General features: G+C 47.4%; 3 protein-coding genes across 3 annotated transcripts in view; 1 reads left to right on the plus strand and 2 right to left on the minus strand.

The window, feature by feature from the left end:
• The window catches only part of LOC135397069 (uncharacterized), a 123,339-nt gene that overhangs the window by 14,436 nt on the left and 83,372 nt on the right, over nt 1-25,531 (plus strand). The gene's annotated exons all lie outside the window — the stretch shown is intronic.
• On the minus strand, nt 1,230-12,110 carry LOC135397071 (uncharacterized). The gene is made up of 4 exons (XM_064628411.1): nt 12,019-12,110; nt 10,038-10,105; nt 8,582-9,346; nt 1,230-3,140 (listed from the first exon to the last, which is right to left on the minus strand). Exons 1-4 carry the CDS (start codon nt 12,093-12,095, stop codon nt 2,932-2,934), a joined length of 1,119 nt encoding a protein of 372 aa, XP_064484481.1. The 5' UTR covers nt 12,096-12,110; the 3' UTR covers nt 1,230-2,931.
• LOC135397074 (uncharacterized) lies at nt 13,425-17,099 on the minus strand. Its single transcript, XM_064628413.1, has 4 exons — nt 17,028-17,099; nt 16,205-16,357; nt 15,163-15,672; nt 13,425-13,736 (listed from the first exon to the last, which is right to left on the minus strand). Exons 2-4 carry the CDS (start codon nt 16,248-16,250, stop codon nt 13,522-13,524), a joined length of 771 nt encoding a protein of 256 aa, XP_064484483.1. The 5' UTR covers nt 16,251-16,357; nt 17,028-17,099; the 3' UTR covers nt 13,425-13,521.

The raw sequence follows: 25,531 nt of genomic DNA on the forward strand, positions 1-25,531 counted from the left end.
TGAGTCCAACAGATTATCAAGCTATTGAATGCGAGGCGTCGTGAACGCTATAGAGTGCGCACTATTCTGGATGACGTGGTCAAGTTGGTCCCGTAAACGAACAGAGCAACAACATTATTTTGATACTGAAACGGTGTCAATGAGGAAGCGAACAATGAAATAAACATGTGAGAACCTATTTATCTGGGACTTCTTGCAGCCACGTGACCGCCGCAGTCTCGGCTTGTGCTGGTGTTTACCGACGCGAGACCTCAGAATACGTGGAGGAGAATATCCTATGACAACATTCGTAAACATTGGTTATCATGTAAAAACAAGAAACATTCGAAGAGGGAAAGATACAAGAAAAAGATGGAGACGTTGGCTGCGTTGGTGTGGAAATATTCTACTCCAGAAACCTTGGCGGATGTTATATCAGGGCGCTAATCATTCTTTCGGGATACCGTAAGTCTTGTGTTTCAAAAGGTGGGCGTTCCGCCTACGGGCACAGAAAAGGCACCAGGTCGGAAAGCGTGGATTACATCTACTGGTATGGTAGGTCCCCCAATACCTTCTCGACGTTGAGTGGTCGACGGCTCTGCAAATCCAGGTCACTATTCAGACTCTGTCGACCGTCAAGGTTGAGAGTTCGCAAGGTATCGGAGTCGGCCCATGCAATAAAGCATGCACAGTGTTAGACAAACGTTTACGGAACACGCTCCGGCTCATTCTTTCCTCAATGTGACACGCTAGCAGAGAAAAGGAGCATGGGGACTTAGACACGTGCCTAGGGAACCCAGTCACCTGTATGTAAGTCCGACGGTACCATTCGCTGCAAGCATGTTGCTTTGTGGAAGGAATGCGCCAGGGGATGTTCCGTAAACTTTTGTCCAGCACTGCACAGCACCACTTCTTTCTCTTTCTTCTTTATCGCAATAATAAGCCCCCTATATAGAATGTCTCCATAATAAGCCGTAGACGAGTTCGTGACATAACCTGTGTTTCTGCTGCAAAAACCCAACCTGTTGGAACATCCAAATACATACCACCAAGCAACGGAACACTACGCATGTCAATCACCAAGCAACCTTCTCCGCACTCCTCTCCTGGTCAATGTGGTCATGAGAAATGCCACAATAAATGATCATGTTTAAATGTGTGAACTCCTATATGAAATTAAGGATATAGGGAATAGTATGCTAGAACGATAGGGAAGATGGATTTGTAGATTAAGCTGGACAGAACAAAGGTCCGTGCTGAGCTGCTGCCAGGAATGAAACTGAGGCACGCTCGTTTATTCATCGTCCTTTTTTGGATCCTTGCCACCGAGGGCGCAACAGACTCACTAATTCTATGACTTATCTAATTAGTCAATAATACAATGATGTTTCTGGGGCACCATCGTCTTGTCTGCATTACGTGTACTGGAGGTCATGGCGACCGTTGGAGGCGTTACCTGTGCCAAGGTGCTACGCTTTCATAGCCCTGATCAGACAGGCTGCGAGATTTGTTATCTCGTACGAATCGGTCCCGGTGTTCATGGCTATAAAACCTGTTAACCGTTGTCCCTCGTGAATTGGAGGGGGTACGTTTATTACGAGAGAGATGAGTTGGGGTTACATGTTATCACTATGGAATATCCTCAAAGAGCTTTCACGTCGCTCTCTGATGCATCATCCCCCCTGCAGTCTTGTAGCGGCTCCGTCAACAGTGAGCAAGCAGCAGTATTTTAGATGGTTTTATTCTTCCGGCGAAGCTGGAAGCTGAGTGCAGACATCTTTAAAATCACTCAACCAGCTGGACTCTATCCCTCTCACTGTGTCGAAATTGCAACGTCCATGGCCAAATCCAGTCCGCCAACGATGTGCACTACAATAACTTCTAAACTTGTTGACACCGTAAGACTTCGGTTCTCACTGTGAGTCGAGTCATTATTCTATTTCGCCATATTACCACCAGCGATGGGATAGAGATTCTACCGTAGATTTTTCACGACAGTTTCCCCCTGAACAAATTTTCAAGAATTCGGGTAAAACCGGTATCTAATCGAAATCCTCGCGGGCCTTCAACTTGTTGTTCTAGGTAAGCCGTCGGAAAAGTGAATCATAATATCAGCCAAGAGAGCTATTTGTGACAACCTAGCTGTTTGTCCTGCTTTTATGATTTACTCCTGCAAGAGCCAAAGACGAGCTCTTGTAGAGATAGGACAAGTGTTTCAATACTGCGGTCATTCACTGGCCCAGCTCTGAGTGGAAATATAAAGATTATTGTTTCTCGTCCCAGTGTCACAGCAGTGGCGTGTTTCGTATGCATTTCATTTCACCCGAAAATTCCCCGATAACATATCAAACAGAGAGCGTAGCGCCCGATTTCTCCCCGAATTCTCGTGTGTAAATACTACCAGATTTTTCCCTCCCGAATTTGAAAAGTCATAAAACACGAAAACGAAGAACCCTAAGTATACATCGCCCCTGGCGACGAAGCTACCCAGTCAGCTTCATTAAAATAGAGTATTTGTTGTTTGGCTTGCGGAAGCTTATACCCGTACTACGCGGGCAGTCGATCAGTATAAACAGCCACTGAACATGCGCACAGCGCCACCAATCGTGAGACGTATCAACCTGTCAGCGAAAAATGGATCCTATGTCCCATGACTGGTTGATAGGTTACACGCTGGGCGGCGCTAGGTGCATGTTCAATACAATCCAGTCCCGTGGCCATTGGCTTCAATGATCACTGAGGAGTGCCCGTGTGACCTGGGTAATAGAAGATGATTGATTGATGGCGATGGTGATGATTACTCAATGGTAATGATTTTCTCCTTGTACTCAGCACGCTACTGTATTGAACCACGCACATCACATACATATCCCTGTCGTAATCCCTTTAACTCGAATCGAACCCTAACTGTGAAACCGGCATGACGTGGAGTTTATGGACGAGCACGGAGTTTCAGGGCGCGGGCAACGGATCTATTTTTACGGCTTTGTTGAGCCCACGCTTCAGAGGACCATAAAGAAAATCATTCACGTCTGCTTTCATTTCTTTCTCAACTTCATGCTGAAGCCCTTTCCTCTGCTGAGAGCTCGCGTCTATTGTCCTGGAGAAACTAATTTTCAGGTGGTACGGCAGTACAGCCCATGCGCTGACCAGTCGTGTTCCTGGAAGACAAACAACATTGAGAACTCTGCTTATTGTTGATTCCTTTATGAATTGATTAGTTTGTGAGCGCTGCGCATTTAGCTACAAAATATACAGTCCCTGCTACTGAACTACTTGCTATTGTGTGTGGTATTGAAGGATGAAGTTTACACTTGATAGAGCTCTTCAAGACGGAATAAATTTTGTGCAGTAGGTAAGGACTTTGACGTCGTTCCAGAAACCTCTTTGCCTGGCACCGAGTTATAGGATGCAGTCGCAAATCCATACAAGTCTGGTCCGCACTATTGTGTGTCAAGTACGTCCGTCTGCGAACCGACGCAATCCCTTTCGGAAGGGACAGGCGCATTGGTTCGCCGAGTTCAATTTTTTGACGGAGGGGCGCAAGGAACGTCGGTGGTTGTCCCGGCAACCGTGCCGCGTGCGTTCTTCTCTTCTTTTGCTCCTCTTTTTAGTGAGCTGAGGCGGCGACGCCTTTTTATATGCATGTGTGAATCAGCCTTACTTGATCGCGAGCCGTTTCTCGTAAAGCAGCACCGCAAAGACGCGGACGTGAATTGGAAAAACCCTTGCGTCAGTCACACACAGACGCTGACGGACGGACGCATTGGAACGCAACACGCTGTGCAAGCGCGTCTCTACGCATGAGAGGAGACAGTGAGAGCGAAGAGGGAGGGCGCCGCCGTAGCCAATGGGGCTTTACGAGTGGAGCAACAGGGAGAGGAGATATGCGCAGAATGCTCGGTTACTTTCAGGGCGTATAGTGCGGATCACACTTTACTGCACCGTGCTGGAAACAATCGCTTACACCAGACACAAAAAGAGCATCGAACAAGGTGACGCACACTTGGGCAGATTCAAGAAAGGAAGGCAGCCGACTGGTCTGAACAGTGAAGTGAGCGATTTTTTTTTCTCTGGAAGTTGGCAGATATTGGCAACGAAAGACAAACTGGCCAGATGGGGTCTTCTCCGTTGCAGCCCCTCATGTTCCAACTGCGGCGCCGAGGAGAATAGTGACTATGTGCTACGAATCTGTGTCACAACAAGGACTCTGTGGACACTCGTGTGTCGCCGCCTTTCCATTCGGATGAGGACAAGGTTCGAACAGCTAATTATGATAATGACAGCTTTTACGCTTTAGAAATTTCGCTACACAGCCGTAGCCCAGAATAGGAGGAACCGACTGATGCATCCTAGGCTCTCAATGGTGACTCAACTGGTAATAGACTACTTAGAGCTCAGACTTTTTTTTGCTGGGTGAGCAGGAGTTCTTGCGACAGTGGTCCTGCCGCCATGTTGTTCTTCACAACGGACATGTTCGGTTAACGGGCCTCATCTATACATAGTCTAATTCTCCTAGTTGGCTAGCTACATGTTAATGCACTTATAGCATGTACATTGTATTTCTTGTATACTTGGGCTGAGGAAGTTAAATGACATCGTCTTGTTTCCAAAGGACGGCGGCCGTGTGGCATACAAGTCCGAGATTTTTCAGCAGTGTTGGTGGCTGTCGGCCCATGGATATGGTCGTGTGTTCGGTCAGGTTTTGTCATATTGTGAACATTTCGTAGACAAGAGAAATAAATATTCTATTCAGCTGATACGCAGGGGGTCAATGTTGGCTGACGGCTGCGTTTGAATGCTCCTGCCCACACTCTAAAAACACACTCATAACACGCTCTGCGCCACTCATTGAGGCGGGTGTATTATTATCGCTATCGCTTCTGGCTTATCGCTCCTGATTTGAGGAGAAAGCGGCGCCCAGGCCTTTTTGTGACCAGTGACGTCTTTCCCAATTACCGCAGAGGTCGCGTTGGTCCCAGTTTCAACAAATCAGGAAATATAAATTCTGGATGACGTGTGGTTTTGATCATATTATCCGGCGCCCGTACGTAGAAGGAGCAGGAGGCAGAGTAGGGTACGCACGAGACGGGCATGGCGGACAAAGTATATCCACATTTGCGGACTCAACGCGTTGTCTGCTCACTGGCCGAAGTTCCGGTGGCGCACGACGCATTTCTGTGGTCAAAACCTGCAAAGAAATCGTGGTAACCAGGCCCCGTGTCAGAAAATATAGCCACGGAAACTTTGTATCCGTGCGTTTCCAACGGGGCATGATGGATTCCGCACGGTTGCATCCAGTTATCGCTAGGGGTGCCACCGGCGCAGAAACCGCCATGCCGACATATCGGTATTTAAAAATACATGGAGAGCGAAGTTGTCGTCGTTATTGTTTTCATAACCCGACTGTGTGACTGTGTACCAACTAGGCAAATCGTCCAGTTTGCTCACACACACACGTTCGATGCGGTGGGAGTTTCACCGCCACTGAGGCAGTATGCGGTGGTGCGGCCGCTGTGCCCTAGTGCACGAATGAGGGGATGATGATGGGGGCAACACATTCAGTGGTCCGTCTCCAGACCGGTGGAGCGCAAGTACTCCGCCAGAAGACAGAGACCTCGCATCTGGTGGACAGCATTCGACCACGGTCCGAGGATCTTCGTGACGCTGGACGGCCGTTTGTCAATACGTCGCATATGAACTTCCATCAGTGCACGCTCGTGGCGATACTGCCCACAAGCCAGGATGACATGGCAGATGTCGCCGTGGACTCCACAACTGGGACAGAGGGAGTACGGGGTGGAGCAGAGACGGTGTTTAAAGGTAGGTGTAAACGCAACGTTGAGCCCTATGCGGTGGAAGAGTGCAGTAAATGAACGTGGTAATCGCGCACGAATTTCGAGAAACAGCTTTGGGTCTACATCCGAGAGAAGGGAGTGTGCTAAGTCTTGTTGCCATTAAGCTGCATCTTGGGGCGGTGAGTGTCGGAATGAGGTGTCTTCGGTCGCCCGGAGCCATCATTATCGGTGATGCAGACATGTACTGGGATCCACTGCAATGCGACAGTGTGCTCTGCAACGGCCGCCTTCTTAAAAACTTGTAGGATGTCAAAAACAACAGTAGTGAGGGACCAGCGTATCCCCACTGGAGCGCGTATCTTGAGTCTGTAAAGACGATCCAGGACTGAGCTGGGCTGGCTGATATTTTTGCGAAGAGAACGGCATAGATCTCGGCACACGTATATAATGTTTTCTGCAAAAGATGGTAACCACAGGAGACTGACTGTGATGGAGTGACAAATGCCGAGGACGAGCCATCCCGAGTAGATGACCCATGAGTGAAAACTGACGTTGACGTCGTGTATCTGTCATTCATCATGCCCTATTTGGCGACACACGGGGCTCTATCCCCTTTTCTACCACGCAGGACAGGAATGGGTACGCGGATGACTGAATTTGGGGTCTCTGGGAGCCACTGTCTTTACCACGAAACGCGGAACCATAGGCTTCAGATGACCAATCACCGGGCGGAACTTGCAGTGCTTGCGTCTCTAAACCTTCGAGTGGGTGCCGCCGATGATGGGATAAAAGCCGGAGTGAAAGTCGGCAGGTCTCACCGTAGCGAAGAACGCCCAGGACGTCTCCTTCGCTTCAGCAATTACTGCTCGTGTCTCTGCTGCTCGGGCGACGCCAAGGCACACACGAAGGCTTCGATCCAGGAGGCACTGCAACCCATGGTCTGAAGATGTCGACAGGCGATTAAGCACAGGCAAACTATACGGGAGCGGGCTTCGCACCAAAGACCTGTGGACGGCCAACAGAGAGCTCGTGTCACAGCCTCATCTCATGCCTGTCAAGTGACGGAAAACTGCCATCCAACGCTGGATCTTCATCTCAAGCTTGTAGTATGCTTCCGCCAAGAGAGCCCAGCATGAACAGTTAAACCGAGGAACCTATGGTGAGACACGGGCTTCAATGGTATGCCCAGGGCACACTCTAGCATTGCAGTGGATCCCCGGACATGTCGGTATCAGCGGCAACGAAGAAGCAGACAGAGCCGCATTGAGCGCCCAGCAGCACGCAGCTTTTCCCCCGATAATGATGTTGTCGGGCGACCGAAGACACCTCCTCTCGACACTCACCGGTCCCAAGATGCAGGCTCAGTGGGGACACGACATAGCTCACTCCCTTCTCTCTTATGTAGACCTCACGCTTTCTCTCGTCCTTCCTCCGCGACTCCCGCGCCTCTTTACTGCTCTCTTCCACTGCATGAGGCTCAACGTTGCCTTTACACCTGCCTTTCAACACCGTCTCGGCTCCGCCTCGTCTTCCCTCTGCCCCACTTGTGGAGTGAACGGCGACCTCAGCCATGCCATCCTGGCTTGTGGGCAATACCACCACGACCGTGCATTAATGGAAGTCGCTATGCAACGCATTGACAAGCGGCCGTTCAACCTAGCGAAGATCATGGGTCCGTGGTCGAACGCTGCCCACCAGACGCAGGGCCTTCGTCTTCTGGCGGAGTACTTGTGCTCCACGGGTCTGGCCACGGCTCTTTGAAAGCCCCCATCATCATCCCTTCATCCTCTCCCAACGCGAAATAGGGCAGTGTACCGCCTCAGCGGCGGTAAATCGCCCACCCCATCACCATCCCATGTATGTGTGTGTGTGTGTGTCAATGGTATGCCAGCAACCGAAAGCAGGAAGCGCCATATGCTCCACCTCGTAAAAGGGAGTATTACTGTCTATTCCTTCGAGATGTCAAGCCCGCGCCCGACATAGACTGCTGGATAGGTCAAGATCGAGTTCGAGGCGTCGCTGGAGGGCAGGAAAGAGATTTGCCGTTGGTCCAGAGACGAACGTCATCAGCATAGGTGGAAATGGCCACTTTTCCGCAACCCCGAAGACCATCCATAAGAATGTTAAATAACATGGGACTCAGAACGCTCTCCTGCGGCGCACCATGGGTCAACGTGACTGTATTTACCTGGTACCAAGGTCCGTATTACCCTGGCTTGTGAGGACGAACAGTTCGCGTCCATGGAGAAAATCAGTCAGCCATGGGAGTGCTGTGGACTGTAGGGCTCAGGGCACCTTGCTCAGGTTTTTGTTCCGCTGAGCTTAGTTTCTATGCTTTTTTGTTCGTTGTTGGTTTTCATTGGGGAGAGGGCGAACCACGAATGTGTCGTCGTGCATCACAAGAAGTTCGTCCGCTTAACCACCAACGTGTAACCTGCCCAAACGTGGGTGTATCTGTATTTTATCTGTACCCATTCTGCATGACGTCCGTACATGTGACGCATCCGAAATGAATAAATGCATCTTAATGCCGAGATTGATAATCATAATATGAGGGGGGGGGGGGGGCGGCAGCATCGGGAAACAAAGGATACGCTTATATCTCATAACATCTCGCGTACTAGGCGTTTTGGTGCCATAGCCAGTTATAGCATTATGCCACCTTTAGTAGATGGCGATGATTTGTTCTCTGTTCAACAAACGGTTCAAAAGGCTAACAAAAGTTTAGACTTCGCAGCATCTGTATTCTCTTTTTTCATTGTTTTCGTCACATCTTACCCAGTGCTGTACAGCTTTCCACTTACCGTCGGGGATAGCTGTAATCTCGATGAATGCTCTCGCATTCTTCAGAGTTCCAGTGACATTTATCTTTTTCTCGTCTGAGCTGTCCGATAGGCTCTCACCCTTCACGGATCCCTGGTAGCTTGCCTTAAATCCTTCAAAGTAGACGTAGCAGGACAGGATGACGTGACCAAGCTGATACGTGGGCCATGAACAGTCTCCAAGTCTTTTCATTCCGTCAAGACCGCTTAGCCAGCCTTCTTTCAGGTGGAGCCTGATCTCTTTGCCTGAAAGGCCGCCAGCAGACCTGGACACGACGCCACGCCTGGGGCGAAAATCGTGCGGGTACGTTCCAGGCCCAGGGGTCGGGGTTGGAAGCTGGTACCAAAAGGACCCGTTGGTCGGTGGAGCCGGGTGGGGAAGGTAAGAGTCTTCGTCTCTAACATGGAAGTCATACGGTTCGCGTGGGAACTGTTCATGTATTGGAATGTTTTCGTATCCAGGGCGGCGACCTTGAAAGTGAGGTTGAGCGTAGTCCGGACGCGAGTGGTCAGGGTGTCTAAGTTCAGGCTTTGCAGAATCGTCGTCACGTGTAATGTCGGGACGCGGTGGATTGCGTGTCGCTGAGCTTGTGTATCCATGTTTGATGTTGCTTTTCATCTTGATCTGAATCGCGAAGCCGTCCAGGTATGAATAGCCAAGGACTCCGCCATAGTGAGGAAATGCCGTGGAGAGAAGTTTTTCGATGTACCCGTTCGACTCGTCCACTTTGCTGTCAGCGAATGCGCCTGAAAGATGCGGTACGGTGTGTCAACTGTGGCATGTGTGCAACTAAACTGTTGACACAGCGTTGTTGCAACCCGAATTTGAATACCGTGAATGGGTTTGAGGGGCAAATATAAGTTTGTTCGCAAAAAAAAAAAAAAAAAAGAGGAGGCAAAAGATTGAGGCATTGGAACGTATTCATAGCTAAGGCTGCTGTCATGTAGTATATGTGGACCTTGAGGTTTTTAAATTAAAACGATAAGATATGCACGATGAAGAAGTTAGTCACACCAAACGTGCTCTACACTTCCAGTTCTGCGAATGTTGCACATCGAGGATTAACGGAGTGTGTATCACCGCTGCACTCGCCTCTGCAAGGCACGACAGTCCGTTACTGCTCGATCTGCAATAGTCGCAGAACAGCCAGTGTAGAGCACGTTTGGTTTGACTAACTTCTTCATCGTGCATATCACTACTAAAGCTTACAGTTTTAATTTAAAACGCTCAGGGTCCACATATACTACATGACAGCAGCCTTAGCTATGAATACGTTCCAAAGCCTCAATCTTTTGCCTCCTCTCTCTCCCTCTCTCTCTCTCTCTTTTGAGAACAAACTTATATTTCCCCCTCAAACCCATTCCCAGTATCCAAATTCGGGTTGCAACAACGGTGTGTCAACAGTTTCGTTAATACAATCAGAGAGATTCTACTGACCGGCAGAAAGGAAGGCACACAGCAACGCGACCATTATATCCATTTCTGCTGTTGATGATTGTCCGTTCCTGCAAGAGATACGCACTGTACCATTGAATTGATTGGTGAAAAATGGACGTTCTATTTCTAGCTTTGTTTTCCTGCATTCTCTCCATTCCGATATTGTACTGTTTCTTAGGTTCAGTTTGTACGTTTAGGTTATATATCTCTAATGTTTTGCACCTGTCTGTCGAGCGTCTTTCGCACTTCTGTACGTTTGTAAGCACGTTCTAGCGTAGCTTTTGTGGCTCTTGGCTACGGCACCTTGTCGGTAGGTGTCGCTTTACTCGAGTCCCGCAGACCGACCTTTGTTTGGTACGGAACAACACATTCCAGTCGAAGAAGTTACTTGTAGGTCCGTAGTGAAGAATTCAGTACCTTACTTATTTTATTAGATAGTCTTAATGAGTCGAATTCATGAATAATGAATTTTCACTCAAAAGGTTCGCGAACGATTTGGCGGGGGGTCATTCAGAATAGAATCATCTGACTGGGCAGCGGCAGAACCGTTCGCGATCCGCTTGAGTGAAAACCATTCACCAAAAACTCCATGTTGTCTCGGTTCGTGTAGATGTAACCTTTTTTTTTTTTTCGACTATTATTTCTACTTACACTCACTCGCTCATTCCCTCAGTCATTCGCTCTGTCCCTATCTCACTCGCGCGTCACAGAGAACATGAACAAAAACGAAAAAGATGTAAATGAAACTAGCTGTGATCGTGCATACTCTACGGGATGGCATTTCAATTATGCTCGACAACCATAACCATATCTGTCAGACGGCGCAACCTGGGTCGTTTATTTCTGACGCTGAATGTCTGCTTTTGTCCCGCGTATCTTGTCCAATATCTGCCAAGCAATCTGGTAGGGTACCGGTTTTGAGGACAGTATGTCGCCTAAACCTAACGTAAATACCTGCCTTCCTTTTCACCCGCAGGATATACTTATACTACAAAATACAAAATCTGTACTTATTTCTCAGGAAATTATCTCAAAGTCAAACCTATGTCCGAGATAAGCTATAATCACCGGAATCAATAAAGTAGGAAGCGTCCCAGACACATCATCATTCAACACGTCTCGAGAATTTCTTAATCCACAGGTCTAGCGAATGCTAGTAATGCCCCACGAGATATGGGGTATGAGATTACTCAAGCCATCCCTTCCTACACTCTAAGAAAAAAGGAGTACTTTTACTCCTTTTGGGGACTAAGTGCATTGCCACAAAAAATAATCCCTTTCGGGAGTAAATGCACGGGAGTAACTGAATGTCACAGAGTGGAGACTGCATTTCACGCGCTGGTGTAAGAGTCCCAGGTACATAATTCGTGTGCATGCATGAAAATACTTTGAAGCAAACCGTCAACTGTGATGTATCGTGTGATATAAAATCTTGCGGCATACATAGGGCACAATTTGCCAAGAAAGAAGCGCTAACTGTTTCTTACTTTTTGTGGCTAGAAAATTGCTACGTTGGCTGAGTTATACAGCGTTATGCCATCAGATTGGCCAAGGACACATATTTACGTAGACTGTTGCATTCAGGAGACCATTCGCGACGTTCAGTGACAATTTGCAGTCCTGGGGAGTAAATGTCAGGACTAAATGTCGGGTTAGGGGACTAAAATGAGGAGTAATTGCATTCTAGCGGAGTAGAAGCAGCTATTACTCCGCGTTTTACTCCTTGTTTTCTTGGGGGGTAGAGCCCCACCTTGCTTCTCCCATCACAATAGAGAGTTTTAGCAGACCGTTGATAACGTGGCTAGCGTCTCACCTTGTCAACCGGAACCAACCAGTGGATAAGATTCTGAGTCACGCACGAGTGCGATTGGTTCCGATGGAGACGATAACTTTATCAACGGTATACTAAAACTCACTATTAAATGTTCGATGCAGAGGGGCACGAACTCCGTTTAGAAAGCGAAAACAAGCGCTGACTTACCAAGCTTTCGTCGGTACGGAGATCTGGGAGAGGCGCACACTGTCCCACTTGGCTTTTGTAGGTTTCTCATCGCACATAGGCTTCAGTAACGGAGACACTTTTTCATGATGAACGCTAACTCTTAATTTTCTGGAGACGCTCCAGCACTTCCTGCGTACATGTACGCCCATTATTGAGACCCTAAACAACTCGTGACTTGCAGCTTTCTTAAAGTTGGTGTATTTGTTTCATCGCGTAATGCTCAACGGATGGTAATACTGGGTTAACGTGTTTGTGTGTTTCGTTTGGAACAAGAATCGCGCATTTCACGCTCATTATGCACTCTCTGGGACGTTATGCAAGAAGCGTGCGCGGCCGTCAAAATATTTGGAAGCTCTCTTTGAATGATGTTGAATGTTTAAAGTAGCAGTAGTAGCAGTAGTAGTAAGTACCTGTAAAAACGGGAAGGGGAGGGAGTCACAGTTCAGCGACAAGAATTTCCTCTCATAATATGCATATCATTCAGTGGCAAAGTGGCAAAAAAGATTGCATAGGCATAGGTAGAGTCAAGCTTACGTGTCCCCGTCAGCTATTACCACCGACCGCGCTATTACTTAATTTAATTAGGCAATTTAGCGCAGATATTGCAGCATACTGTTGACAGAGCATTAACTGGAGAGTGTAAAATAATAACGTGAACATCGGCATGACCTGCAGTAGCGTAGTTCCTCGTGTTGCCCCGTGTCGAGAATGTTCCAAGTAGTCATATCCTTGGTTGTCGAAGCCAACATCTTTACATTTTTCTTACTACGCTTACCGTGTATTCACACGTGTGACATTGCCCAGGATACTGTACTGATGCAGCGAAAGATGCGGAAAACGTCATGGCTTTCTGCTGTTACGTGAGCGTGAGCGGTCAGCGTCATGGCTTCACGTACACTACTAACCGTGGCGAATATACTGCGACACAGCCACAAGACATTCCGTAGCAGGCGACAGGAAACACGCTGACGGTGTCGTCTGCTGAGTGCACCGTACACCATTCCCGATAGTCTGGCGCCGTTTGAATGCTCAACCTAACACGGGGCGGAACTTGGGCTTCGTGAACAGTGTTTTCGCTTTTTCTTCCACTAGAATCTTCCGCGAGGATGACGCTTGCGTGAATACACGGATGAGCGCAGCTATGCAATGAAGGGTACCGTTGTTGTCTTTATTCTTGCTGGACTCTTAAGCCCTGGATCAGGTAAAGGATCGAACATTTAGCAGGTTACTTTGCCGTTCTGTCGAAAATCATAGATACTCATCGCGCAGGTGGTAAATAAGCGGGGAAATGCTACAGTGCGTCTGAACCATAATATAAAATGAAATCAACAACTCAATCAAGCTGCCGATAGCAATTGGGTTGAAGAAAGACGACCAAGCAACACTTATAGTTAGCGGCTTTTATTTAGCAGCGGTTCTCTTATTTGCAGGCCTTTACGCTGCGAGGCTTGATGTGACCAACCGGTTTCTGTACAGGCATCTCTACGGCATCGGAAGAGGATCCACTGTGACAGCGACTTCGATACCACGCCTTAGTTGACCGTACAGAAACTGCTCGAACTTTTCTTTGATCGCTTTTTTCAACTGACTCCGTAGCATGCTCCACAAATCGGAGTCCAGGCTGAAAGATGATCCTGTGAACTTGAGGTCTACATCAAAAGGCATGACACTCCACGAAGCCAGCGTTGGTGGTTGGCCTGAAAACACGAGCACTGAATGCAGAATTGCACAAATGTTACACTAGAAACTAGCAAGACATGAAGCCATACAGGATATTCACGTTGCATGACACCTCACACGTGGAAGGAACCTTGAAGAATCGTGGGAATTCTGCATACACATTCGTATACGTATTGTCCCCCATCGTTCAAGAGGAGGACTCTCTCACGAATCCACGAACGCAAGTTCAAATGACGAAAAGGTGCGAAGCGTTCCGCTGATTTGAAGCTGACCTATGAGCTGACCTTAACCTTCGGCGTCCCTGATTGGCTGATCAGTTGAGAAGAAGAAGAGTGTGGGGATGCCCACTTGAGTGCGGCCAAACACGGCAAGCTACCTTGACACCTCCCCGTGGGGATGCGCGCCCCGACGAAGTCACGACAGGCTACTTGAGTACTCGTAAATGGAAGAGAACGTAGAAATAGCAAAGCAAATGCGACCAAATGCGACCAAATGCGACCAATGCAAAAGCATGTCCAAGAGACATGAAGCAAACAGGGATCAACTAACCAGTATTGTGTTTGCCTCGTGTTTTCTCCCTTTCGTTGTCCCCTTGCACTGGGGGTTTCTATCGCTTTTAGAATTTCGCTGATCAGCCCGCGAGGATTTTAACTTGATTTCAACTAATGAGACCGTAGGCCTTTGGTGGCCCTCCTCCCTCACTTTTGCATAACAGAATCGCCAAGCAACTTTTTCTGTCATGTTCCTGACCCTCGCTTCCCAAGCGGCTGCGCAGCTTCCTCTAATGTGTATCAGGGTTGCGGAATGGGTTCACCCAATCCATTCCACTTCCATTCCGAGGAATGAAGGTTTGTGATAATTTCATTCCTTTGATGCCACCAATAAAAGAATTAGGACCTGTAAGCGTAATAGCTAGCACAGCGGTGCTATAGAGGAGATTGACATTACCCAGCACTGAAAAAAGCACAAAGACAAGGTTATTTCGCCCTCCTCCTCTCCTCCTCTTCATTGGCATCATCATTACAGCAGTTTTCCACTAAAGTAACTGGTGCAAGCGATGTGGGGTTGCGGGCCTCACATAGTGAAGCCAAAATCTCCATTTTGTTTTTTCCAAACCAAACCATCGCCCTTGACCGTGTGGAACCCAGACCATTACATTCCAATTCCATTCCGCCAGCGAAAAAATGCATAATTCCATTCCCATTCCATTCCCAGGACAGTTTCCGCCATTCCATTCTAATTCCATTCAGGACTTTGATAAATCTGGAATGATTCCGGAATCTTTCCAACCCCGGACTGGCAACTCCGCAAGTTGCCAGTTGCTAGGAATGCATTGGAGACATACCAGTTGTTACCTAGCAATAGCACCGTTGTGCCGTTTTGACTTTCACATGCTATCGATACGTTCAAGCGCGATCGAGTAATTCATACCAGCGTACTTACCAGGCGTGCCCGATACTTCGATAAAAGCCTTGCCGTTCTCGATCACTGCTTCAAAACTGAGTTCGCCGCGCTCCATGGACCGAACCCCGGACGTCTCGCTCTTGAGCGTTCCCTCATAGTTTGCTGTGATGCCGTTTAGCGATGCGTAACAGGAGAGAACAACGCTCCCCAGTTGCCAGGAAGGTGCCGAACAGTCGCCAACCCTGCTGAGTCCGTGAAGGCCACTCACTGTACCATTGTCTACAGTTACCTTTACCTCTCTTAAATGTCGAGCCTTGCTAGATCGCTTGCTCAAATGATCGTCATAATGGAGTCGCCCTTCCTTTGAGAGTACTTCTCGTTTGCCGATGCTTATCTTGCCCGTTCCGCCCTTGGACCTTTTGGTAACCTTCAACTTGAAGCCTTCCACACGCGCCCAGCCTAAAACTCCACCTCTTTGAGGGAAAGTCACCTCCAGTAACTTGTCCATGTACCTATTGGACTCGTCTACCTTGGCATCGGCGTTGGCGCCTGAAATTTAAAAATGGAAGGTAATTAATTGGAATATGTGGTCGGACTTCAGACGATGGGCCAGGGGCGTCACTATAGGGTGCGCGTCAGTCGTTGCGGCAGCTCTGTGAGTCACGCCCCCTTTCCCTTTTCCCCTTTCCATACCAGAGAGAACGCGATTACAGAACAATATCAAACCACAGGCAGAAAAAAAAAATCACGTGCTCGCAGAAGGCTCCTCATTTCGCCGCAGAGAAACAGTACACGGTACTGGTGCGGCGCGTCAACCCCTTCCGTTGCGTCATCAGGTGCGGACTGCACCCGATGCATCCCCCTAGTCACGCCACTTCGATTGACGTCCCTCCCTATTTTGGATCATCCTTGCGTAAGAAGCTGAAAACAGTTGTTAACGTTCAACAATCATTGCGGAACGTCAATTAATGTTTTGTGTCGTTTGTTACCTCTCATTATCAGTTCCCCGATGCCTGTTCACTGACTAGTTATCAATTACTTTCGTTCTTCTGCGCATTTTCGGGACTGAAAGCAAACTTACCGACTGCAATGCAAAGGCAGAGAAAAATTGGTGTGATGATCATCATTGTGTGCGCCTGAAGCGGATGAGAAGGACTGTCATTGGATAGGAACAAGGTTGAGAAGACTCAGCAAAACGCAAAATGCGTCAGTTCACGTGAACCAGTGTTTCAAACTGAAAAAAAAAAAAAAAAGGTTACACCATGGGTTGCGAAAATCTAGGGCTCATGATTTCTTTCAGTAGCGCTCAACAATTGACAAACGCTGGACAAATAAACACAACTGTTTTTTTTTACCCTATACCATAGTATCCGATTTGTCCCGAGACGTCTGTTACATGCGGATTGTTCCCGAACGCATTAGCATTTCAAACCGCACTACATGCTCATGTAAATACAAATTAATCAATGCTATAGTCAGAGGCGAGTTTGCGCACGGTGCACGGTAAACGTGAAGCCCCCCCCCCACACACACACACACTCTTTCTCACTGCCGTCAGAAGCTCTGTGAACGAGAAAAAAAACGCTCATTCGCACTGCCGAGATCGTAAATTCAAATTATCTTCATTCCCGCTTCATACTGTACCGACACCCTGGCAGGGCCTGAGGTTCGGCCCCCTCTAGAGCCAAGGCGCCTGGGGCGGCTGCCCCTCTCGCCCCTCCCCCCATCGCTACGGCTCTGGCTACAGTAGTAACGAATGGTGGAGGTATACACGACTTCTACGAAATTTAAATTGTTGTTCGTCCCGCGCAGGGCGATTCTACTTTTCACCATGCCCAGTTTCTTTCGTCCATGTTACCGTATGATTACAAGCTTTACCAATGTCAAGTAAATCGTGTACTTACCAAGCTCTTTGAAGTACTGAACTCATTTGATCACAAATGAGCGTGTTTGCTATTCGAGAACATCCGTTCCAGTTGATATTGTGCGCTCAGTACTTATCGACTGGGCAGGAAGTTCGCGTGCTTCCTTCTCGGTTGACGGAAATTCACCGGCCATCTCTTATGGGTACGATGTGGTCCGTACTATACGGTTGTGCGAAGAGTCATTCAAGTCACCATATCTGCTGAACTGAAAAACAGACGCGTCGTTTTTTTTTTTAGTTCCGTGTTAGCGCCGCGAAGCAACTGTGGCTATGAGCGGCGTACAGACGTGGACATATGGAGAGAGGACAGCAGGAAGGAGTGGGGGACAGGGGGGAGACGCGTCGTTGCACACGCATGTACATATATCGGCATCAATGAAAGGCAAATATAGCAGAGTAGTGCTCAATGCTTTCAGTGCTTTATTCCTAACGACAAGACAGAGAGAGCATGTTCAAGGCGCTATTTTTTGTAGTCATTTTTCTTGCCATCTCCGCAGCAGCGTTTCACAGGGCTTATCTTGTCAATGTAAGTCCACATTAAACTTCTGTGTTCGTTCATCTAAGCAATCGCGAAACATGGCCACTCTTGGCCATGCGCTGTTGAACTATAAATGTATGCATCGGATGACACGCACGGGACAAGACACGACAATTTAATGTAGTTTAAATTTAGTGCAATTTACATTTAATCTAATTTAGAAACGGACCAGTCAACTATTAGGTTGCTTTATGATCCTTCCGCAGAAATCTCTTTTTTGCACATACCTAGGATTTTCCGGCAAACTTTCCTGTTTCCTAGGATATTTCCAGCTACTCACAAGCCACACATCAGACTGGCTTACCTTGTTTGCTAAGGACGGTGAAGCGAAACAGCAAAGGGCTCTGTGTGATTTTATTGCACATCGTGTGGGCGGTGGGCTCAAGGGGGTTGCGTAGGGTCCCACGGGGTTTACCTTGGCTGCTTGGATTGCAAAAACTAACTTGTATAGTTCATTACTATGGCGTGTCTCATCTTGTCCCGATGAGACAATCTGCCTTTTTGAATTCGCTGTTCTGTGCTTATTTTAGACCGGCTGCGTCCGTTCTGTATTTACAGGTCAGAAGCTCTAGACCCCTAATAAGAATGTGCCTACTTGTAGCGTAAATTTTTTTTTACGTTACCAATTGGAAATGTAGCTGCCTCGCAACTCCACTACTGCAAAAAGTAGCGAATCAAATACTCAGAGGCAAGTTAAGAGCTGCAGGTCAGCGCCGCCCACGAATTTGAAATTGTTCGTCATTGGCTCGCGCGGTCGCGTTACAGCTCCGATCCAAAATATATGTAGACGATGTGGTGTTCCTCTACATGAGTCTTGACCGTCGATGATGAAATGTTCCAGCGGCAGATGGCAGATGGCAGATTCCAACTGACGAGTCAGCGCAGTAGCGCTTGACAGCAGGGCCTCATCGTCATCGTCCACGTGCCGCTACATCACTCCCCCCCTCAGACGCGGAACGGTGCATGCTGTTGATGTCACTGTCGATACCACGAAGAGGAGAATGAGGACGACATATGGGCGAGGGACACATATTACGCGCGCGTCCATTACACTCCTCGTTGGACACTGATCATGTTTCGAAATCAAGAGTCGCTGAGACATACATGAAGAAGGATTTTGTGTTGATGAAGAAACCGCAATACATACTCGCGGTAAGAAGCACGTGACTTAGCTTCCCGTATCCGACTAGGCGCCACATTCTAGGCATCGCCACAACCAATCAACGGACTACATCCTTTGCTCGCGCAGATATACATCTATATACATCTATATACATCTGTGATACATCGGAGATATACACATCTGTGTACGACACTGGATCCTAAAAGGGCACTAAACGGATATGATGGCAATGATGTATCAGTAGGGATATGTTCTTTGAACTCTGAAACATACTTTCTTAAATTATGAAGGTCGACAACGACATAGTAGCGCAGTAATTACAAAACGCGTTGCGCACTATTTCTTGAACTTACTCCGTCCCCCAAGTTCTCACAACAATAGGAGTGACGTCATTTTGGTGTTTTGTGCGGGCCACCACTTATGTTGCTGCATTTTTGAATAAGTGTTTTTTTGTTTTTTTTTTCAGAGCCACTAGGCTACATTCCCGAGGAATGTCCTTCCACCACGTATTATTTGTACATCTTTTCCTGTTGCCTTCACGAACAGAAATGAGATTACTTTATAAGCCGCACTTATTCTTTGAAGTGAAACCTCTCCACAGCCACGTAGCCGCAACAATGCGACAGCAAACAGGTTCGGCAGGTTCTCCCCCGCGAGTGACCTTGTGGGAGTCGAGGATTGGTTGACGACACAAAACGTCATTCGGGAACGAGTCTGCCCGTTTGCTGTAGCCGAGTGACGTTTGCTGGCGCATTCGACGAAGGGGAGAGTTGCACTGATATCGCTCTTTGATCTGCTTTTTAGACAGCTAAAGCGTTTGAGCTCCACAGTCTTCCATATTTTTAGGTCGAGTGAAACTCCTACTTTCACTCTGTGTTGTTTTCTATACAAAGTACGACGATCAGTTAAGTGCCCCTTTAACAATTCCTGGTCACTTCTGGCTGGTTGTGCATTGGTTCCGAGTGTGCATCGGTTCAGTGGTTCTCGTGCTCGGTACTCGATTAATCCTTACTAGTGTTCAAGAGTGAGGTGTCACGTAATTCTCGGCCACCTTTGTCAGTGTAACTTGCCTTCACGATAACACGCTACGCGGGTCTGGACAACATGCTGTGAAGAAAGAGAGGCTGTCAAAGTCTTTAAAAAATTCTTGAATATTATCTTTATTGCTCTGAAATTGTTCAGTGATTCAGCCATGATGATGAGATGACCGTTATTGCTCCTTTATATAACATTATTTTCCATTACATGTAATCCGCGATTAACAGGTGGAGAAACAATGGCTGCCTCCTCATCCCGACTGAATAACCAACCAATTTCATATCTATGATGATAACGTTCAAGTTTTTTGCTTTGTCTTTCGACACTGACAGCCTCTCTTTCTCCACATCATGTTATTCTGGTCTGCGTCATAGTCACGACTTGTGCGTTGTTGTTGTTACGCACCAACTGAGGCGTGGGACTGAAAGTGAACAATAGGCATTGCTTTGGCAGGTATTTTATTTGCTTCTCCACGTTAGTGGGCTTTCTCACCTGACTGCGGCGCTTCAATGCATCGGCAGCGGATCAGTATTAGCAACGGTTTCAAGACCGTCCTTCAGCTTACCGTACAGGAAGTTGTCAAGCTTTTCCTTGATGTGGTCTTTCAGTTCATTCCGTAGCGAACGCCTCAGTTCATGGTCAGCGTCGTTAAGAAATGGTGAGTGCTTAATCTTGAGCTGGTAAGGCATAACACTCAGGGCGGACACAATCGTTCGACCTCCTGAGGGATGGGATATCAACAGGTTGATCACCGTTTACAAGCTAGCAACCGCATGTAAATGATATCGGCGCCACCGTGAAATCTCTGCTACAGATTAACTACAGGGTGTCCCAGCTAAATGCGAACATAATATATATATATATATATACATATATATATTGATTGCAATTGATTTCATCTCGGAAAAAGTGATATATATATATATCTTTTTGTGAGATGAAATCAATTGCAATACATCATATGCTGAAGGGCACTCCTTAGGAAGGCATTATCAAACTCATAAGGCAATGTCTTAATTAGCTTTCAATAATTAGCTTTTTAATTCTAAAAGCAACGAAGTTGTCCCAATGAGGACATCTAATCCCTTCGGTCACCTGATATCGGATCCGTTTTCAGAACAAGAATTCGCCTAACAGAATCGTAAAGAAATCGTAAAGAAATCGTAAATGAACGCCATTTTTTTTTTATTTTGTTCATTGCGCATCTTCTTTCACCCCCAATGTGAGAGGGTGAAGGAACACAGTGGTGCCTCATAGATATTACACACAAGTATATCGCAAGCAGGAGCTTTATTGCTATTTCGAATGATACCAAATGAGCCCGCAAAGCCATCACCGAAGCGACATCACTACAACAGCTCAATGCACGACTATGGCACGATATATTCCACCGCAGTAATAACGATTTCCCTATACATCAGGAGATCCGCGCGCTCTCAGTATTTCCGCGCACTTATACAAGCATTACCTCTAGTTCCACAAATTATAATTTTGTAATCTGCTTACCTGGTGCACTGCGCATCTCGATGAAAGCCTTAGCGTCCGTCATGATTGCCCCAACGATGATTTGACGATGACGGGAACTGCTGGTGAAAATGCCTGTACTTTCCTCCTGCGTCATTTGTCCTCTGTAGTTGACCGTGACACCATTCAAGGAAATGTAGCAGGACAGGAGAACATTGTCAAGTAGCCAGGTGGGAGCTGAACAGTTTCCGAGCCTTCTGATTCGGTCAAGACCACGAAGTGTACCATCACCCATGATGACTTCCACTTCTTTTAGTTTCCGTGTTTTACTGGATCGTCTGGTCAAACGGTCACCGTGGGACAGCTGTCCGCCAAATGTCGAGGCGCTCTCTGTCGATGTCCCTCGCAGTTGATCTATATTCAATGTGTCACGTCTGCCAATACCTATTTTGCCAATCTGAAATTTTGACTCCTCGCTGATTGTGATCGTGAAACCGCTAAGGCGAACCGAGCCTAAAACACCATGTCGTTGGGACAAGGCTTTCATAAGTAATTTGTCTATATATTTGTTGGATTCCTTGACTTTGCCGTCGTCGTTGGAACCTGAAAAGCACATTAGGTGGCTTTGAGGTTAACAAAAATGTGCTGACAAGTGCGGAAATTTGTGTGAAACACTTTATACGAAGGTCGTTTATGGTTGTCAGGATTTTATTTCTTCAAATACAATAGAAAATTCGGGAGGTACGAAACTACATCAGGCATTCCAAAGTATTCACCCTGCACATCTAAGCACCGCTGCAATCACTGTGGCAACTCTGACGTCTTTGGCGTAGAATCAGGGGTAGGCTTCTGTCGTAGGCACTGCAAAGCTTCTTTCTGGAGGGCTTCATTCGAGTGGAAAGTCTTTCTTCCAACGTGATCTTTAGGGGCCCAAACAAATGGCAATCACTTTCGGCTAAATGTGGGCTGTAAGGTGCGTGAGGGGCGCCTTCCGGCGCGTTTCGGGAAGGAGTGGCGACCGTCATTTCAGCAAACCACTTGCTTTTCTTTGGCGGCGAGGAAACGTCGCCAGTTCCATGCTTCTTCTTTTTGTCTCTCGGGTGAAATGGTGCATCCAGGTTTCATCACATGTGATGATTTATTTTGAAAATTCGTCCCCCTCGGATTCAAATCGGTTCGGCACCTGCTCAGAGACTGACATGCGCGCTCCCTCCTGGTCACAACTGCCGTCGGGGAAGCCATCCCGTGCAGACTTTTCGAAACTGTAAGTGCTCGTGAATGATTGCCTCCACACTGTCGACACAAATATTCCGCTTGGCGTCTAATTTGTATCCCATTGTTTTTTTTTTTTTTTCGTTCAGTCTTATTGCTGCATTTTGTCCATCGATCTGTCGACTTGAAAAGATTATCATCGCTCCTGCCGTCCAATCAAATACAATACATTTTTCAGTCATCACCCTGTTCCCCCGCCACCAAATAACGAGTTCTCATGCAATTATTTACCAAGAACATAACTGTGGGCTCTTCTATTCCTCAGCCATCATTATTGGACGTCATTTGGCCCTTTATGCCATTTACTACTTCCGATAATCAGGTCGTTCTGTCTGTTTACTTACCACTCGTAATCTATTTTCGTTCTCCTGCACTTTTTCGGGGACTCGAAATAAACTCACCAGCTGCAATGCAAACACAGAGAAGAACTGGCATGATGTTCATCCTTGCGGGCACCTGGAGCAGGGGGAAAAATTATTTTTGCGCAGGAACAGAATGAAACCGCGAGCATAGTGCGCTTCTAGTGTTCCTGTTTGTGTAAAGGAGCCTACCTCCATAGGTAGCTTCCCTGCGTGATGACAATACACAGATTCTACAATACGAACAATCAGTCACATCCGTCATACAAGGCACTTGCACCGGCGTTTGTATATCCTAAAGGGGCTATGAACTCTACGAAGCTAACCCGCTGATTGTGTGAGATCCAAACAGCGATTTTAACTTGTTGGCTGTGACACCTTTTGTAAAGATGAATTTGATAGGTTCGTATCTTCACCACACATGTAGCACGCCGCTAGCCAATCATCATCCCGAATGACAACGTGCTCTTGTACAAGAACGTTTAGCATCAGTCACCGCTCGCTCGCGTAAGAGAGAGAGAGAGAATTCTCTAACGTGTCTACACCGCTCTCCTGGAAAAAGAAAAGAAAGCAACTTCCCCTTTCGCTTTGCAAAACCCTTCCCATGATGATGACATCACTCCCTGTGCGTTGAGAGTCCACCGCAAATGGTGCATGATCCTTCCCCTTTGCAGATGAACTCTCAGTGGGAAATTAGGCCTCACGGCAGCCCGTAGAGGTGATGCTACGTCACGCGCCTGACAGTATGGTCGTTAGCGCCGCACAGCTCGCATCTGCTTCGTAGTTGCGTAAAGTTAATTATCTGCAGTAAGAAGACACAACGCAGGGAGAATGTGCAGGGTAGGCCCTGAGAGACTTGTTGGTGAACTAATTTAGCTAGGATTTTAACTCTAACTTTTAAAACTGACCACAATCTGATATCGGCGTGTTTCGAAAGAAAAAAAAAACAGGGAGAGGTCACTGAAGCGCAGACATAAATGTAGAACCGTCCGTATTACTGCTGGTCTTTGCCACAAATGTTGGGGATACGCTTCTTCCGATGGCTTTTTATATTGGTCCCGCGAAGGGCGTTTCTCAACGCATACATAATGTCAACTTTCTTTCAGCTATTTAACCATTCGAAAGTCGAGACCTACAAACACTCGTAAAGTCGAATATGGTAGCGGAAACAAATAAGCTGTGCTGTAGACTTACCACGTTGTTCGAAGTAATGAACATGAAATGACCAAGCTGTGCGCGTTCACAAGAGGCACATCCGTTCCAGCCGATATTGTGCCCCAATTGATTACTTAACGGTGGGCCGGAAGTTTGAGTTGTCGCTGCTCGGTTAACGGAGCTAAACACGGCATCTTTAATGGGTAAGACGTGATCGGTTCTATGAATGAGCGAAGGGCTATTGAACACCTTGTCAGCTTACATTCCTTTTTTTTCTTCTAATATCATCGTCAGCATCATCAACGAAAATTAAAAAGGAGCTCCGTCGTGGCCAACACATAGCAGTAACGGTATCAGTATGTGTGTATCAATCAGCAACAATGACAGCCAAACAAAACAGTCGCGTCTAATACTCGCGTTTGTGTTGTATGAATTGAGAACGGGGAAGTTGAGTTTGTCCCGAGTCGAATTGTGCTGATTGAACACAAGGAAGCATCAACATCATCCCCTTCCTCTCTTCGCGCCCCGCCTACAGCATGATGAAATGAACATGCCTGCGAGAATGTATACCTGCATGCTGCCATCAGGATCGTGTTCTCAACGGCCGTAGCCAATCACGAACGTGCTTTCAGCCGTCATAGCCGTGAAGACCAGCCACCGTCAACAGCATGGGCAGCCACTGTCGTCCGCGCGTAGTAAACGTCCCCGCGTACTAAATGGGGCAACAAAATAAAGCACGAAACGGTTCTATAGTATTCTTGACCAATTTTCTGGACAGCTTGCAGCACCTTTAGTCGACAGTGTCATATTTGCAAAGTTGGCTGCAGTCATTTGCAAGTCCTTGAATTCGCCGGAAGGATCGCAGTAGCAGACGTATTCCGACTTAACGTATCCACGTAGCGAAGATATTGAGAGGGGGCATTGAGCAGGACCTCTGTATCTCGGTGGCGTTGGCGCGGCACTATAATAATTGACCTGGACAAAAGTGATGATACGGGCACGCTAAACGCGGGAGCTCTTGAGCCGGTCTGACGAAACGGAAACTGGAAGAAAAAGGAAACTGAAGAGAATGTCCAGGTGCCTGAAAACTAGGACACGAACTACTCAAACTACTCGTAGTAGGCACTTACATTTCTGCGGGGTAAGTAGTATAGGGACTCGCAGCGTTAGGGACGCGTACAATAGCGCGCTGTCTTGATATGTAACGTGCACATACCCCATGTATTTTGCGCTCAAAGAAACGTCATGTGTATGGGCGTCCACAGCGCGCACCGCGGTGTGTACCGGGGAATGAGGCAACGGGGGTTGTGTGGGGGGGAGGGCATGAAGCATATCGTACCACACTACTGATACTATGAATGCAGTTGCTGCATCCTTAAGAGGACGCATAGGTTCCTGTTGACTTCGGAACTATAATATCATGTAAATGCGTTGCAGCCACTGACCTAAATTCCGCTGGAGAATTAGATATTAAGCGTTATCTGTCGCAGTTGTAACTTGTCGCGCTGTGTCTACAAGCAATGAGCTGTTACACT

Source organism: Ornithodoros turicata, chromosome 6, assembly GCF_037126465.1.
Source record: "Ornithodoros turicata isolate Travis chromosome 6, ASM3712646v1, whole genome shotgun sequence".
Taxonomy (NCBI): Eukaryota; Metazoa; Arthropoda; class Arachnida; order Ixodida; family Argasidae; genus Ornithodoros; species Ornithodoros turicata.

Excerpts from the sequence above, each read along its gene's own strand:
- LOC135397071 (XM_064628411.1), bottom strand. The coding sequence starts at position 12,095 with ATGTGCGATGAGAAACCTACAAAAGCCAAGTGGGACAGTGTGCGCCTC. Across the intron at positions 9,347-10,037 it reads GTGTGCCTTCCTTTCTGCCG|GCGCATTCGCTGACAGCAAA; the intron begins GTCAGTAGAATC and ends CGCATCTTTCAG. Across the intron at positions 3,141-8,581 it reads GATTACAGCTATCCCCGACG|GAACACGACTGGTCAGCGCA; the intron begins GTAAGTGGAAAG and ends TTTGTCTTCCAG.
- LOC135397074 (XM_064628413.1), bottom strand. The coding sequence starts at position 16,250 with ATGATGATCATCACACCAATTTTTCTCTGCCTTTGCATTGCAGTCG. Across the intron at positions 15,673-16,204 it reads CTGCCTTTGCATTGCAGTCG|GCGCCAACGCCGATGCCAAG; the intron begins GTAAGTTTGCTT and ends TTTAAATTTCAG. Across the intron at positions 13,737-15,162 it reads CGAAGTATCGGGCACGCCTG|GCCAACCACCAACGCTGGCT; the intron begins GTAAGTACGCTG and ends TCGTGTTTTCAG.